The 12359-nt window shown below is 42.6% G+C and overlaps 1 protein-coding gene across 1 annotated transcript in view; it reads right to left on the bottom strand.

Moving 5' to 3' along the window:
- Positions 1 to 12359, bottom strand: part of ARAP2 (ArfGAP with RhoGAP domain, ankyrin repeat and PH domain 2) — a 449134-nt gene that overhangs the window by 124074 nt on the left and 312701 nt on the right. Inside the window, 1 exon segment of the mRNA XM_044276099.1 lies at positions 1577 to 1640. Within this exon segment, the coding sequence (XP_044132034.1) occupies positions 1577 to 1640 (64 nt within the window).

Here is a 12359-nt window from a genome sequence, read left to right as displayed (position 1 = left end):
TAAAAATATGAAAAATTGCTTCTAAAATTCTAAGCTATCTAATGTCCTGAAAAAAAGCTATTTAGAAAATTATGCAAACATAAAATAGACATATGATACATTTTAATTAATAAGTATTTTATGAGGTATCACTATCTGTCTTACAACAGAAAAATTCAAATTTACAAATACTTTTCACAATTTTCCATAAATTTAGGATTTGTTTTATAAATATAGGTAAAACATATCAACTTACATTTACGTTTACCATAAAGTACAATTGATCAATGAAAGTATTCCAAAGTTAATACCACATAAAGTGACACGTTAGATTTGTGAAAATATGCTCTGTCAGAAAGGTGAACTGCTGTGTCTTGAAGGGGTTAAACATGCTTTTACCCATAGCCATTTACTGTACAGTATGTCAGTGTCACTGTGATATTATTTTTTAATTCTGTCATTGCGTTTAAGGGTACTTTCACACTAGCGTTAAAGTTTTCCGGTATTGAGTTCCGTCCTAATGCATCCCAATGCATTCTGAATGGAAAGCAATCCGTTCAGTATGCATCAAGATGTCTTCAGTTGAGTCCCTTTTATGGTATTTGGCCGGAGAAAATACCACAGCATGCTGCGGTATTTTCTCTGGCCAAAATTCCATAACACTTGTCTGATTGCCATATCCGGCATTAATTTCCATTGAAATGTATTAATGCCGAATCCGGTACCAAGTGTTCCGGAAAAACAGATCCGGTTTCCTGGTCTGCACATGCACAGACCTTTAAATCTATTAAAAAGAAAAAATACCAGATCAGTTTTTCCGGATGACACCGGAGAGACGGATCCGGTATTGCAATGGATTTGTCAGACGGATCAGCATCCGGATCCGGAAACAAATGATAACCATTTGCATACGGATTTCAGGATCCGGCAGGCAGTTCCGGCAATTCTTCTAATGCTAGTGTGAATGTACCCTAAATGCTTAGGGACGGAGAAAGGGAGAGAGGAAAAGTAAAATTAGTAAAAAATTTGCAAAAGGAGATTAAATCTTTTCCTCAAAAAATCTGAGTCCTAGAAGACTAGAGAGTGTTAAATACAAATTTGTAGGGAAATTGGATCAACGTTAATTTGTGATGAATTATTGGGTACAATTTAATATTTTTTTTTTTTATTAGGCGATTCGGAAATTACATTTACAACAAACCATTCTATAGCAAATAATTGAGAAGAAAAAGCATGACGGTAATGTACAGCATGCTGCCATCAAGGAACACTCTGAATGAAACACAAACTGTTTTACCTGGTGCAGGACCTGAGGAAGTGGTGCATATCACTGGGATGTTATATAAATCATGCTCCACCAACTCAGACACTGTACCAGTCATAATGCAGCTTAGAAGCTTTGTCTGGAGTGTTGCTTTAAATTCCATTAGGTCATAGAAATCAATTTATCTAGGAATATATTTATGCATTACATCTCACAAATTCTAGGGTTAGCGCTTGTTTAATTAAAAAGTGAAAAATGGTTCCTCGCACTTGTCACATTTGTTTTCTATACCTCCTGAAAAAATAATGTAACATCATTTTGTAAAATTATTACCTTCCATTTTCAACCAGTAATACAATATTTCTCTTTTCTCCATTTATCATCGTTGAACTTTGAGCTAGAAAACAAACATGTTATAAGTGAAATTATAGATATTTGAAATCTGATCTAGATTAGTATGATATCATTGTAAAGTGAGGAAACTTGACTTCATTGGCTGTCCCAGATGAAATAGGTGTAGGGTTATTTCCATCATACACATTTATGGCATATCCACAGGATATGAAAGAAATATAGATGTAGCAAGTGACATGTATGAGTGGTACACATTCTAATAAACTTAATATTAGAACAGCATGCTAAGCAGATAGTACAGAGCTATGTATATAGAGATGGATCTTACTAGATCTCTAGCTGATGGACTAAGTCCTACATAACTTTGGGACCTGTATCTCCCTCACCAATGGGGGGCCCAAGAAATGTCATCCCACCTGGTGAGGTGACAAAGGGCAATGAATAAATAGATAGGCTGTTGTGCCTGCTTATGACTCAATTCATTCATTTAAATGAGAGTTATAGAAAAATCCAGAGGTCTCAATACATCTATGAGCTATATGTACCAAACTTGGGTATTGTAAACATACTAGGGTGGACGGGTCAAAATTCAAAATATTCAAATTGATTTGCTGATCTGTGTTAGACGGCATTACTAAACCTTCCCATTGATAACGCAATAAATTACTTCATCATCTTTGTCACCATTTTACAGACACTGTTAATTGGTGGATACACTCATCTAGCCAAGACATATACAGAGATCCTTCAAATTACAATGGCCTCAGGATGCAATATTTTCAACATACAATGGTCTTTTCTGGGCCATTGTAAGCTGAAACTAGACTCAAAATACAATTCCTCAGACTCAGATTCAACCTTCAAGGCCATTTCTCTGGTTGTCTAGTAGCTCCTGTTTATAGTACAGTGCAGTACTACATGTCCAGTAGTGCCTCCTATGTGTGCAAAAAAAAGAAAAAACTGATCCTTTGCATGTTAGGTGAGGGCAGCTCCATGTTAGTTATTTGATACACTGTGAGCTCTACAGGACCCTGAAAATACCTCCTGTGCTCATCATGGAAAGTGATTCTTTTATTTAAATTTTCTCTTATATTGGGATGACATTTTGGGGCTTTGAACCAATTAATCTTTATTAGTTGTAGGGATAAAAAAGGGGGGTAACAAACGTTTACAGGCCTCAATTGTAGTACTCCCGACACCCCAAACAATAGCAGATAAATATGCGGGTGTACATATCGGGGGGAGACTAATGTGCTAAAATTAAGCACCAAATATCACGGTAGCTCATACCATGTGCTTGAGAGTAATCAAACTTTGAAAACCATTGAATTACGAGATAGAGTGTGGGTGTATTGATTTGCATACACCACTTCAACACCCTATACCTTTAATTGCCTAGAAGTGCAAATGACCCCCACTGCCTAATATAGCACCCCTCTTCAGCTACCATCTGCAAATTAAATTCATCTACTGGGGACCAAGCTGACAGATTACTATATGATTCCCCACCCCAGAGCTGTGTGCCTGCGTGATGTTGCAGCGCAAACACAATGAATAAGGATTTAAAATTAATGTTTATCGAGCATGCTCGGCCGAACACCAGTTTGGCTCAAGCATCTCGATGGTCAGCACATGGTGGTATTCGGCCAAACACTGCATTCGGCCAAACAGTGCCGAGCGCAATGCTCGAGTCTCCTTCCCACATGTTTGTTGGCTGCTATGCAGCCAATAAACAATGCAGGTAAGTACTACCCTTCACTGTAATTCCATACCCATGTTGGTTACTGGCATTACAGTGATTGGCTAGCTGGAATGCTACATAGAACCCGATGACACGTGTTTGGCTCAGTGTTAGTCAGGGAGAGCTGTACTGAAGAAAATAAAGATAGAGTAGGAGTGAAATTTTCTTTTTTTTTCAGTAGAAAACTTGTCAAAGACCCAAAAGTCCTTTTAAAGACTATTGTTGTGTGTGGCAGCAGCAATATATATTTTTTGCGCAACCTGCGCTAAATTGCTATGACTTTACAGACCCAAAAGTTCTTTTAAGGACTGTTGTGTGTGGCAGCAATATCTATTTTTAGCGTATCCTGTGCTAAATAGTGTGCAATAGTTAGGCCACTGCAGACAGTGACATTATCTGCACTACATCTCCTGTGTCCGCTGCGGACAGTGACATTACCTGGGGTACATCTCCTGTGTAACGTTTCCGCATTCAAAATACCTGTGACATTCCCTGTAATTTTTTATTCGCCACTGCTGACATCAGCAACAGTTAGGCCGCTGCAGACAGCGACATTATCTGCACTACATCTCCTGTATAACGTTTGCGCATCCAAAAAATATCTGTGACATCCAGTGTACTTTTTCCGTAGACCGTGTACGCTGCGGACAGTGACATTACCTGGGGTACATCTACTTTGTAACGTGTGCACATCCAACAAATATCAGTGACATCCAGTGTACTTTTTCCGTAGACGGTGTCCGCTGCCGACAGTGACATTAACTGGGGTAGATCTGCTGTGTAACGTTTCCACATCCAAAATTATTTGGGACATTCGCTGTAATTTTTATTAGCCGCTGCTGACATCAGCAACATTATCTACGGTATATCTCCTGTGTGATGTTTTCACATCCCAAATACCTTTTTAAATTTATTTGCGCATACACTTACAAATCCTACGCTACTGTACTTGTGACAAACTTTCAAGCATATATAATATTTACTATAAAGAAGGCAAGCAGTAAGGGACAGGGAAATGACCGTGACACTAATGGTGCATGCAGAGGCCATAGCACTGATCGCGTTGAAACTGTGCCTGCTGCCAGAGCACAAGAAAAACAACCATCCACAATAACTAGCTTCATGTCCCAGTTTGCAGAGCACGACAACGCTCTCGAAGTCAGACTAGTGCGACCAGGTGGTCAGTTGGATTGCAGCAGATAATGCTTCCAGTCGTTAAGCACCACCCTGTCTAACACCACGTCAATCTCAGTAGCCAAGAGTCTGGTCAACACAATCCTCACCCTGATCCTCTTTCCTCCCACCATGGAGTCTTGCCAAACATGTGATCCCACACTCACATATTTCGAGGAGCTCTTTTCAGTGCCATTCCTTCATTTGTGCCTCTCGACAAGCCCGCTTGAAGAGGGACCTGAGACCTTGTGCCCTGATTCCCAAACTCTTGAGCATCCACAGTCAGAGGAAGATGATGGTGGGGAACAGCAATTATTGTTTCACGAGGTGGATAATGATGATGATAAGACACAGTTGCCAATAAGTCAACAGCAATTAGTGTCTCAAGAGGTTGATGATGAGGATGAAACACAGTTGTCAATAACTGAGGTTGTTGTTAGGTCAACAAGTCAGGAGGATGAGCAGAGTGAGGAAGTGGAAGAGGAGGTGGTGGATAATGAAGTCACTGGGATGGCACAGGTGCTACCGACTCCATCAGGGTTTCCGCCACCACCTACATTAGTGGCTCCAACCCCCACTTCTCCTTCTCAACCTCTTCTTCCACTTCCACCTCAGAATGTATCTCCTGCAGCACCAGTCAGCCATTAGTCGGTAGCTGGAAGCAGTGTAGCACTGCAGTGGGGAAGCGTCAACAGGCCATGCTTAAGCTGATCTGCTTAGGTGACAAACAGCACACTACTCAAGAGCTGTGGCAGGGGATAAGAGACCAGACTGAGCTGTGGTTCTCGCCACTCAACTGTGTCCTATAATGGCCATAACTTGGTGGTGGCTTTCGAGCTCGGAAAGCTCACACACATCCCATGCCTAGCCGATGTCTTAAACTTAGTGGTTCAGCGGTTTCTCAAAACCTACCCCAATTTCCCTGAGCTACTGGTGAAGGTCTGTTGCATGTGTGCCCATTTCTGAAAGTCATTGACAGCTTCTGCCGGTCTGTCAACGCTGCAGCAGCACTTACAATTGCCAGCTCACCAACTCTTATGTGATGTGAGCACACGCTGGAACTCGACGCTCCACATGTTGGCCAGGCTTTGTGAGCAGCAGATGGCAGCAGTAGAATACCAGCTGCAACATGGTTGTCGCCTTTCCAGTCAGCTTCCGCTCTTCACAAGCAAGGAGTCATCATGGATGTCTGACCTGAGGTCTTAAGAAACTTTGAGGAATCAACACAGATGGTAAACGGCGATATTATTGTTATCAGCGTCACCATCCCACTTCTGTGTCTACTCAAACGCTCGCTGCTCACAATTAAGACCGACTCTTTGCATATGGAAGAGGTGGAAATGGGGGAAGACATTACACAGAGTGATAGCCAGACCACCCTTAGTTAGTTTTCTCAGCACAAATTGGATGATTATGAGGAGAACGAGAAGGAGGAGCAGGAGATGGTTGCCTCTGCTACAGAAGGTATTACCCATGGAAGTTTAATTCCATCTGTTCAGCTTGGATGGGTAGAAGAGTAAGAAGAGGATGAGGAGATTGAGAGTCACTTTCCTGATGATGACAGCGAAATCTTGCGTTGTGACTTTGGCACACATGGCTGACTTTATGTTAGGCTGTAGGGTTGAGCGAACCCGAACTTTAAAGTCCGGGTTCGTACCGAACTTTAGGATTTTTGGAGTCATTTGGGGCAGTCCAATACAAGCGTTAGATACTGCTGTTATATTCTGGGTTTAAAAAAACACCAATTTTGTGCAAGACCCTACTTTTGGAGCCTTTGCTGCATTTGTGACAGTCAAATACAAGCTTTAAATACTGCAGTTATATTCTGGGTTTAAAAAAACACCCATTTTGTGCAAAACGCTACATTTGGGGCCTTTGCTGCATTTGGTCTACGAATGGCAAGATATGTCCTTTCGACCAAGATTGGGATTCTGAAAATCCGCAAGATCAGGATCATATACATCAAGCTCCGGCAACGAATCAGCTGGTCCCCGGAAGACTTGCCCTTTTTTCGGAGAGGCAGCCGGCGTCCTCGTGGAGGAAGAGAAGGCGAGCGGGCCGCAAACACCGGCAAAACATCGATGACGGGGCTGAATCAAACCATGCAGACTCGTTCACAGGTAAGAGCCCCTCCTTGGTAATTAATCTGTCATCTCGATGTCTGGACCCTGATCAAGTCACAGCTTTACAAAAGGGTCTATCGTTTAGCCCAACTGAAAACTTTGATTGCTTTCAATTTGACATTGACTTACATCAGTTTTTTCGTAAAATAAAGTTTAAAAGCAAATTTTTCTGAGCCCGCAAAAGATCGGCATCATATGAACAGTGGTGTAGAACATACTAATTTGTGTTTAGCCGATTTGGTCTTGAAGAATAAATCCACATTTATGCCACCCAAAATTTATCATCCGGCAGAGACATACATAGAGCTAGTCACAAAAGAAGTGCAAGAGCGTCTGGACTCCATTAGAAGGGGAGAGTTACATATGAGACACAATGTGACAACAAATGAGAGGCAAGCGTTTCAGACTTTGATACAGGCTGATGATTAAACCCGCCGATAAGGGGGTTCAATAGTTTTGATATACAAATACGCCTTATTTTCTTGAGACAATAGCCGGTTTAGACTCAGTTCCCCCTGAAAGTCTTTAGGTCACCATAGATGTAGTAAGTTTATATACCTCCATCAATCATAAAGAAGGCATTCAGGCAGTATCTGCTCTTTTGAGGAAGAGTAATTATACAGCGATTGAACAAGATTTTTTTCCGCAGTTATTACATTTAGTTTGAAATTTGAAAACTATTTTATGTTTGATAATTGTTTTTTCTTGCAGAAACGGGGGACCACAATGGGTTTGAATGTGGCCCCGCCCTATGCAAATACGTTTATACTGTCTTTTGAAGAAACACATATATATATATATATATATATATATATATAAAACACTGAATTATACAGGGACCATGCCCTTGTTTGGAAAATATTTATCAACAATTTTTTTTTTTTGCATATGGGCGGGGCCACAGGAGCCCTGTTGCTTTTCCTTGATTATATGAACACAGCTTCTGCAGGTTTACAATTTAAACTGGTTTATGATAAAAATGCGGTGATCTTTTAAGATACCAGAGTGATTAAGGATCAACAGGGCCATTTATATACTGATCTCTATAGGAATGGAACTGATAGGAACAGTATTTTGCATTATACTAGTTCCCACCTGCCATCTTTGAAGAGGTCTATACCCAAATCACAATATCAAAGGGTGAAGAATATAGTCACCTATCCAGAGATAATGACAAGAAGGCTTAATGAAATGACAGAAAGATTTAAAGAAAGGGGGTATCCTGTATCTATTTTGGAGAAAGCCAGGAGAAGATCAGCAGGAAGGGCAGACTGTGATACATAGAGTAAATCATCTAGAATAACGTTTATACATAAGTACCAGCCTTAAAATATAGGCTTTGATAATTCGGTCTGCAGAGTCTGGCATTTATTGGAGAAGGCATACCCTCAAGTAAAATAATAGAAAAATCCACCGTTGATATGTAACAAAAGGAACCAGAATTATAGAGACAAATTGGTCCATGCTGATCTGGGTAGCAAGAGTCAGATTTCACGTCAGAAAGTATCAGCTACACCACGTAAGGATAGGTTCCCCTGTCTGCATTGTCTCCAGTGTTCACATATAATCAAAGGCCCGACATTTCACCATCCTCATACAGGACGTGCATTTGAGGTCAAAGTTTTTTTAACATGTGAATCAGCAAATGTAATCTACCTGATAAAATATCCATGAAGCCTACTATACATAGCGGAGACAATGCAGACAGTTAGGTATTGTATCAATAAATGTAAATATACTATAAGGACAAAGAATCTGATGCTACCTATTCCCAATCACTTTGACAAATGCAAACACACCATAGCCCAACTAAGATTTCAAGTCTTGGAACAGGTTAAAAGACCAAGGAGAGGGGGTGATGTTAAAAAGCTCCTGTTACAGTAAAATACAAGCTTTAAATACTGCAGTTATAATCTGGGCTTAAAAAAACACCCATTTTGTGCAAGACACTACATTTGGGGTCTTTGCTGCATTTCTGACAGTCCAATACAACCAGTCAATACTGCAGTTACATTGTTGGTTGACAAATTAAAAAATGTTGTGACCGTGACCTCAATAATTTTTTCTTCTTTATGAGACCGGCACTGCCTTACTCTTAGTGAACTTAATTGTTGACTATTGGCGGTTACATTGTTGCCTGACATAAACCATCTGTTAGTTTGGTGGGTGAACGCAAAAAATGAGGACAGCATCAAATAAAGTACATGGCTCGGATAGTGATGCTGCTGGTGGAGCTCCTGTTGCAGGGAGAGGACGTGGTCTATCTGTGCTAGCTACACGCACAAGTGAAACAACTTCCTCAGGTGCGAGTAGGCAACAGAACCTTCAGCGTTATTTGGTAGGGCAGAATGCAGCTCTACGAATGGTGAGGCCAGAACAAGTACAGGCGATAGTAGATTGGGTTGTTGACAGTGCCTCCAGTTCTTTCACATTGTCTCCCACCCAGTATCCTGCTGAAAGATCAGAGTTGGCACCTGCAGCCCATGTCCATCAGTCTTTCAACTCACTCCCTTGCAAATCAGCCAAGCAGTCTGAACCCCAAGACATGCAGCAGTCTCCTCTGCTTTTTGATGACTCCGCTAGCAGGGTTTCCCAGGGCCACCCACATAGCCCTGCCCCAGAAGAAGAAGAGATTGAGTGCACCAATGCACAACAACTTATGTTTCAGGATGAGTACATGGGAGGACAACCGCAGCACGTCTCGGTTGATGACGAAACACAGGTGCCAACTGCTGTGGCTTTCTGCAGACACGCTGCTGATGCTACTGACAGAGGGGGCACAATGGAAGCACAAGGCGAAGGCAGAGGAGGAGGAAGAGGTCGCCAATGCAGCTGGGGCACCGCCAGCACCTCAGAAGGCAGGGTTAGCATGGCCAAAATGTGGAAAAGCTTTGTCACAACAACCAGCACAACCAGCTTATATGGAACGTCTTAGCAGGAGGCAGCATTTCAGCAACATGGTGGAGCAGTATGTGTGCACACGCTTACAAGTACTAAATGATGGGCCTGCCCCCTTCAACTACAGTTCATTTGCATTGTCTCCCACCCAGTCCCCTGCTGAAAGATCAGAGTTGGCAACTACAGCCCATGGCCATCTGTCTTTCAACTCACCCCCTTGCAAATCAGCCGAGCAGTCTGAGCCCCAAGTCATGGAGCAGTCTCTTATGCTTTTTGATGACTCTGCTGGCAGGGTTTTTGTGGGCCATCCACATAGCCCTGCACCAGAAGTGGAAGAGATTGAGTGCACTGATACCCAACCACTTATGTTTAAGGATGAGGACATGGGAAGACCACCGCAGCACGTCTCTGATGATGAGAAAATACAGGTGCCAACTCCTGTGGCTTTATGCAGTCTGCAGACCGACAAGGAGGGCAGGGGTAAACAATGGGTAAAAGATGATGTGGAGGAGGATGAGGTACTAGACCTCACATGAAATCAAGGTCATGCGAGTGACCTGTCTAGTTCGGGGGAAGAGGTGGTGGTCGCACAGAGGCACCAGCACAGCAAAATAGGGTGCAGGGTGCAAAAGCATCTGTTTCATTCTTGGGTGACATTTTTTGCCATGAATACATGAATAAACTTCTGCTCTGCATAGTTGACAGGGACCAAAATGTTAAAAAATCGTCTGTTCCATAGGTGGGTGACATTAACCCGTTTTTGCCAATAAAAAAACCCTGCTCTTCATAGGTGATAGGGACTTAAATTTAAAAACACCATCTTTAATTGACGCCCGTTCCCTCCTTTCATTCTATCCTTCCACTTTAATAACTTGTCCCATATTTCCGCTCGATCACATTTCAGCCATTGACCTCCCTTTGATGTGGTATCCCTTTCTCCCGCTACCTCTTCGGCGTGGAACCCTGATTCCCCGCTACCTATGGTAGGTGCAGAAAAGATCACCATGGTAGGTGCAAAAAAGAAGAGAAGATATCCAATTGGATCATGGACGTCGCGGGGACGTGCAGGCAGATGTTATCTAGAGTCAACAAAGCGACAGCAGGGCCTCTCCTTTCTAACGTTTCCAAATTCAAAATACCCCAATGACATTCTCTGTAATTTTTTAATATTCATTCCAATAACAGGGCATCTTAAGAGTCCTGCATTGTTATTTATCGTCACTACTATCGTCACTAGTCGGGAGTGGGTGATTGCCTTGCGCCCCCTCCTTTACTTGGAAGTTTCTACTTCAATAATTTGTCCCACATTTCCGCTCGATCACATTTAATTTCATCCATTAACCTCCCTTGGATATGGTATCCCTTTCTTGGGCTCCCTCTCCGGCATGGAACCCTGATTCCCCGTTACCCGTGATTGCCATGGTAGGCGCACAAAAGAACTTAGAAAGTTTATAGGGAAGATATCCAATTGGATCCAGGCCGTCACGGGGACGTGCGACATGGTTGTGTAGTATGTGTTCACACGCCTAGAAGTAGTGACTTATTAGTCTGCCCCCTTCAACTTCTGGGTCTCCAAATTGGGCACATGGCCTGAGCTTGCCCTTTACGCCTTGGAGGTGCTGGCCTGCCCTGCAGCCAGTGTATTGTCTGAATGTTTGTTTAGTATAGCAAGAGGGGGTTATCACAGACAAGTGCTGCAGCCTGTTCACAGCCAATGTGGACAAGCTCACTTTCATTCAAATGAACCAGGCAGGGATCTCATAGGACTTGTCTGTACCTTGTGCAGAATAGACACATATACCGGCCTCACCCAGCCATTGTTGTACTCCAGCACACTTTCTCTTTATTTTATTTTTTATATTTCCCAATGTTTTGGGGTCTACCAAAATTTGAACAAAAGAAATAAAATAATAAAATAAAATAAAAACCAGCGATGGCCTCCTCCTCCACTGCCGCTTCCACCTACACCGCCAGATCCACCACCTCCTAAACCTCCGATTTCATATGGACCTCCTCCTCCTAGATCAAGATTATTATTTTACATTTTTACGTATTTTATGTTATTTAAAGTCATTTCCCTATCCACATTTGCTTGCAGAGCACTTACCATGCTCTTAACCACATTTTGCTGACATTTGCAGCCCTCTAGCCCTTTCCATGACTTTTTTAGAGCCATTTTAGTGCTCCAAAGTTCAGGTCCCCATTGATTTCAATGGGGTTCGGGTTCGGGGTCAAGTTCGGGTCTCAAACTCAAACTTTTTTGTGAAGCTTGGCCGAACCCGTCAAACCCGAACATGTCCGCTCAACTCTATTAGGCTACCTTTTCGGTGATCCACGCATTTTACGCATTTTGGACAACACCAAATGCTGGTTGTTCACCTTTCTCGAACCCCGCTACAAAGAGAACTACTCATCTCTCAAACCAGAAAGTCTTTGTGGAAAAATTGCTCCAAAAATGTCCAGCTGACAACGCTGGCTGTAGAGTACATAGTTCCCTGGGAAACTGAGGAAGGGAGACAAGGGGAACACACAGCAGTTCCAACAGAAGCAGGGCAACACTCTCCAAAGCCTGGGACAGTTTCATGACACCCCCCAGCACCCTCACCCTGATGCGCGACCTAGTGTCACAAGGAGGGAAACATTTTGGAAAATGGTAAAGGAGTATGTAGCAGACCGTATCAGCATCCTCAATGATTCCTCTGTGCCTTACAACTACTGGGTGTCCAAGCTGGACACGTGGCACGAACTGGTGCTCTACGCCTTAGAGGTGCCGGCCTGCCCTGCCTCCAGCGTTTTGTCAAGCGAGTATTTAGTGCTGCTGGTGGGA

Source organism: Bufo gargarizans, chromosome 1, assembly GCF_014858855.1.
Source record: "Bufo gargarizans isolate SCDJY-AF-19 chromosome 1, ASM1485885v1, whole genome shotgun sequence".
Classification (NCBI taxonomy): domain Eukaryota; kingdom Metazoa; phylum Chordata; class Amphibia; order Anura; family Bufonidae; genus Bufo; species Bufo gargarizans.
Note: the sequence above shows the minus strand (reverse complement) of the source record. Positions and strands in the feature narration are given on the sequence as shown.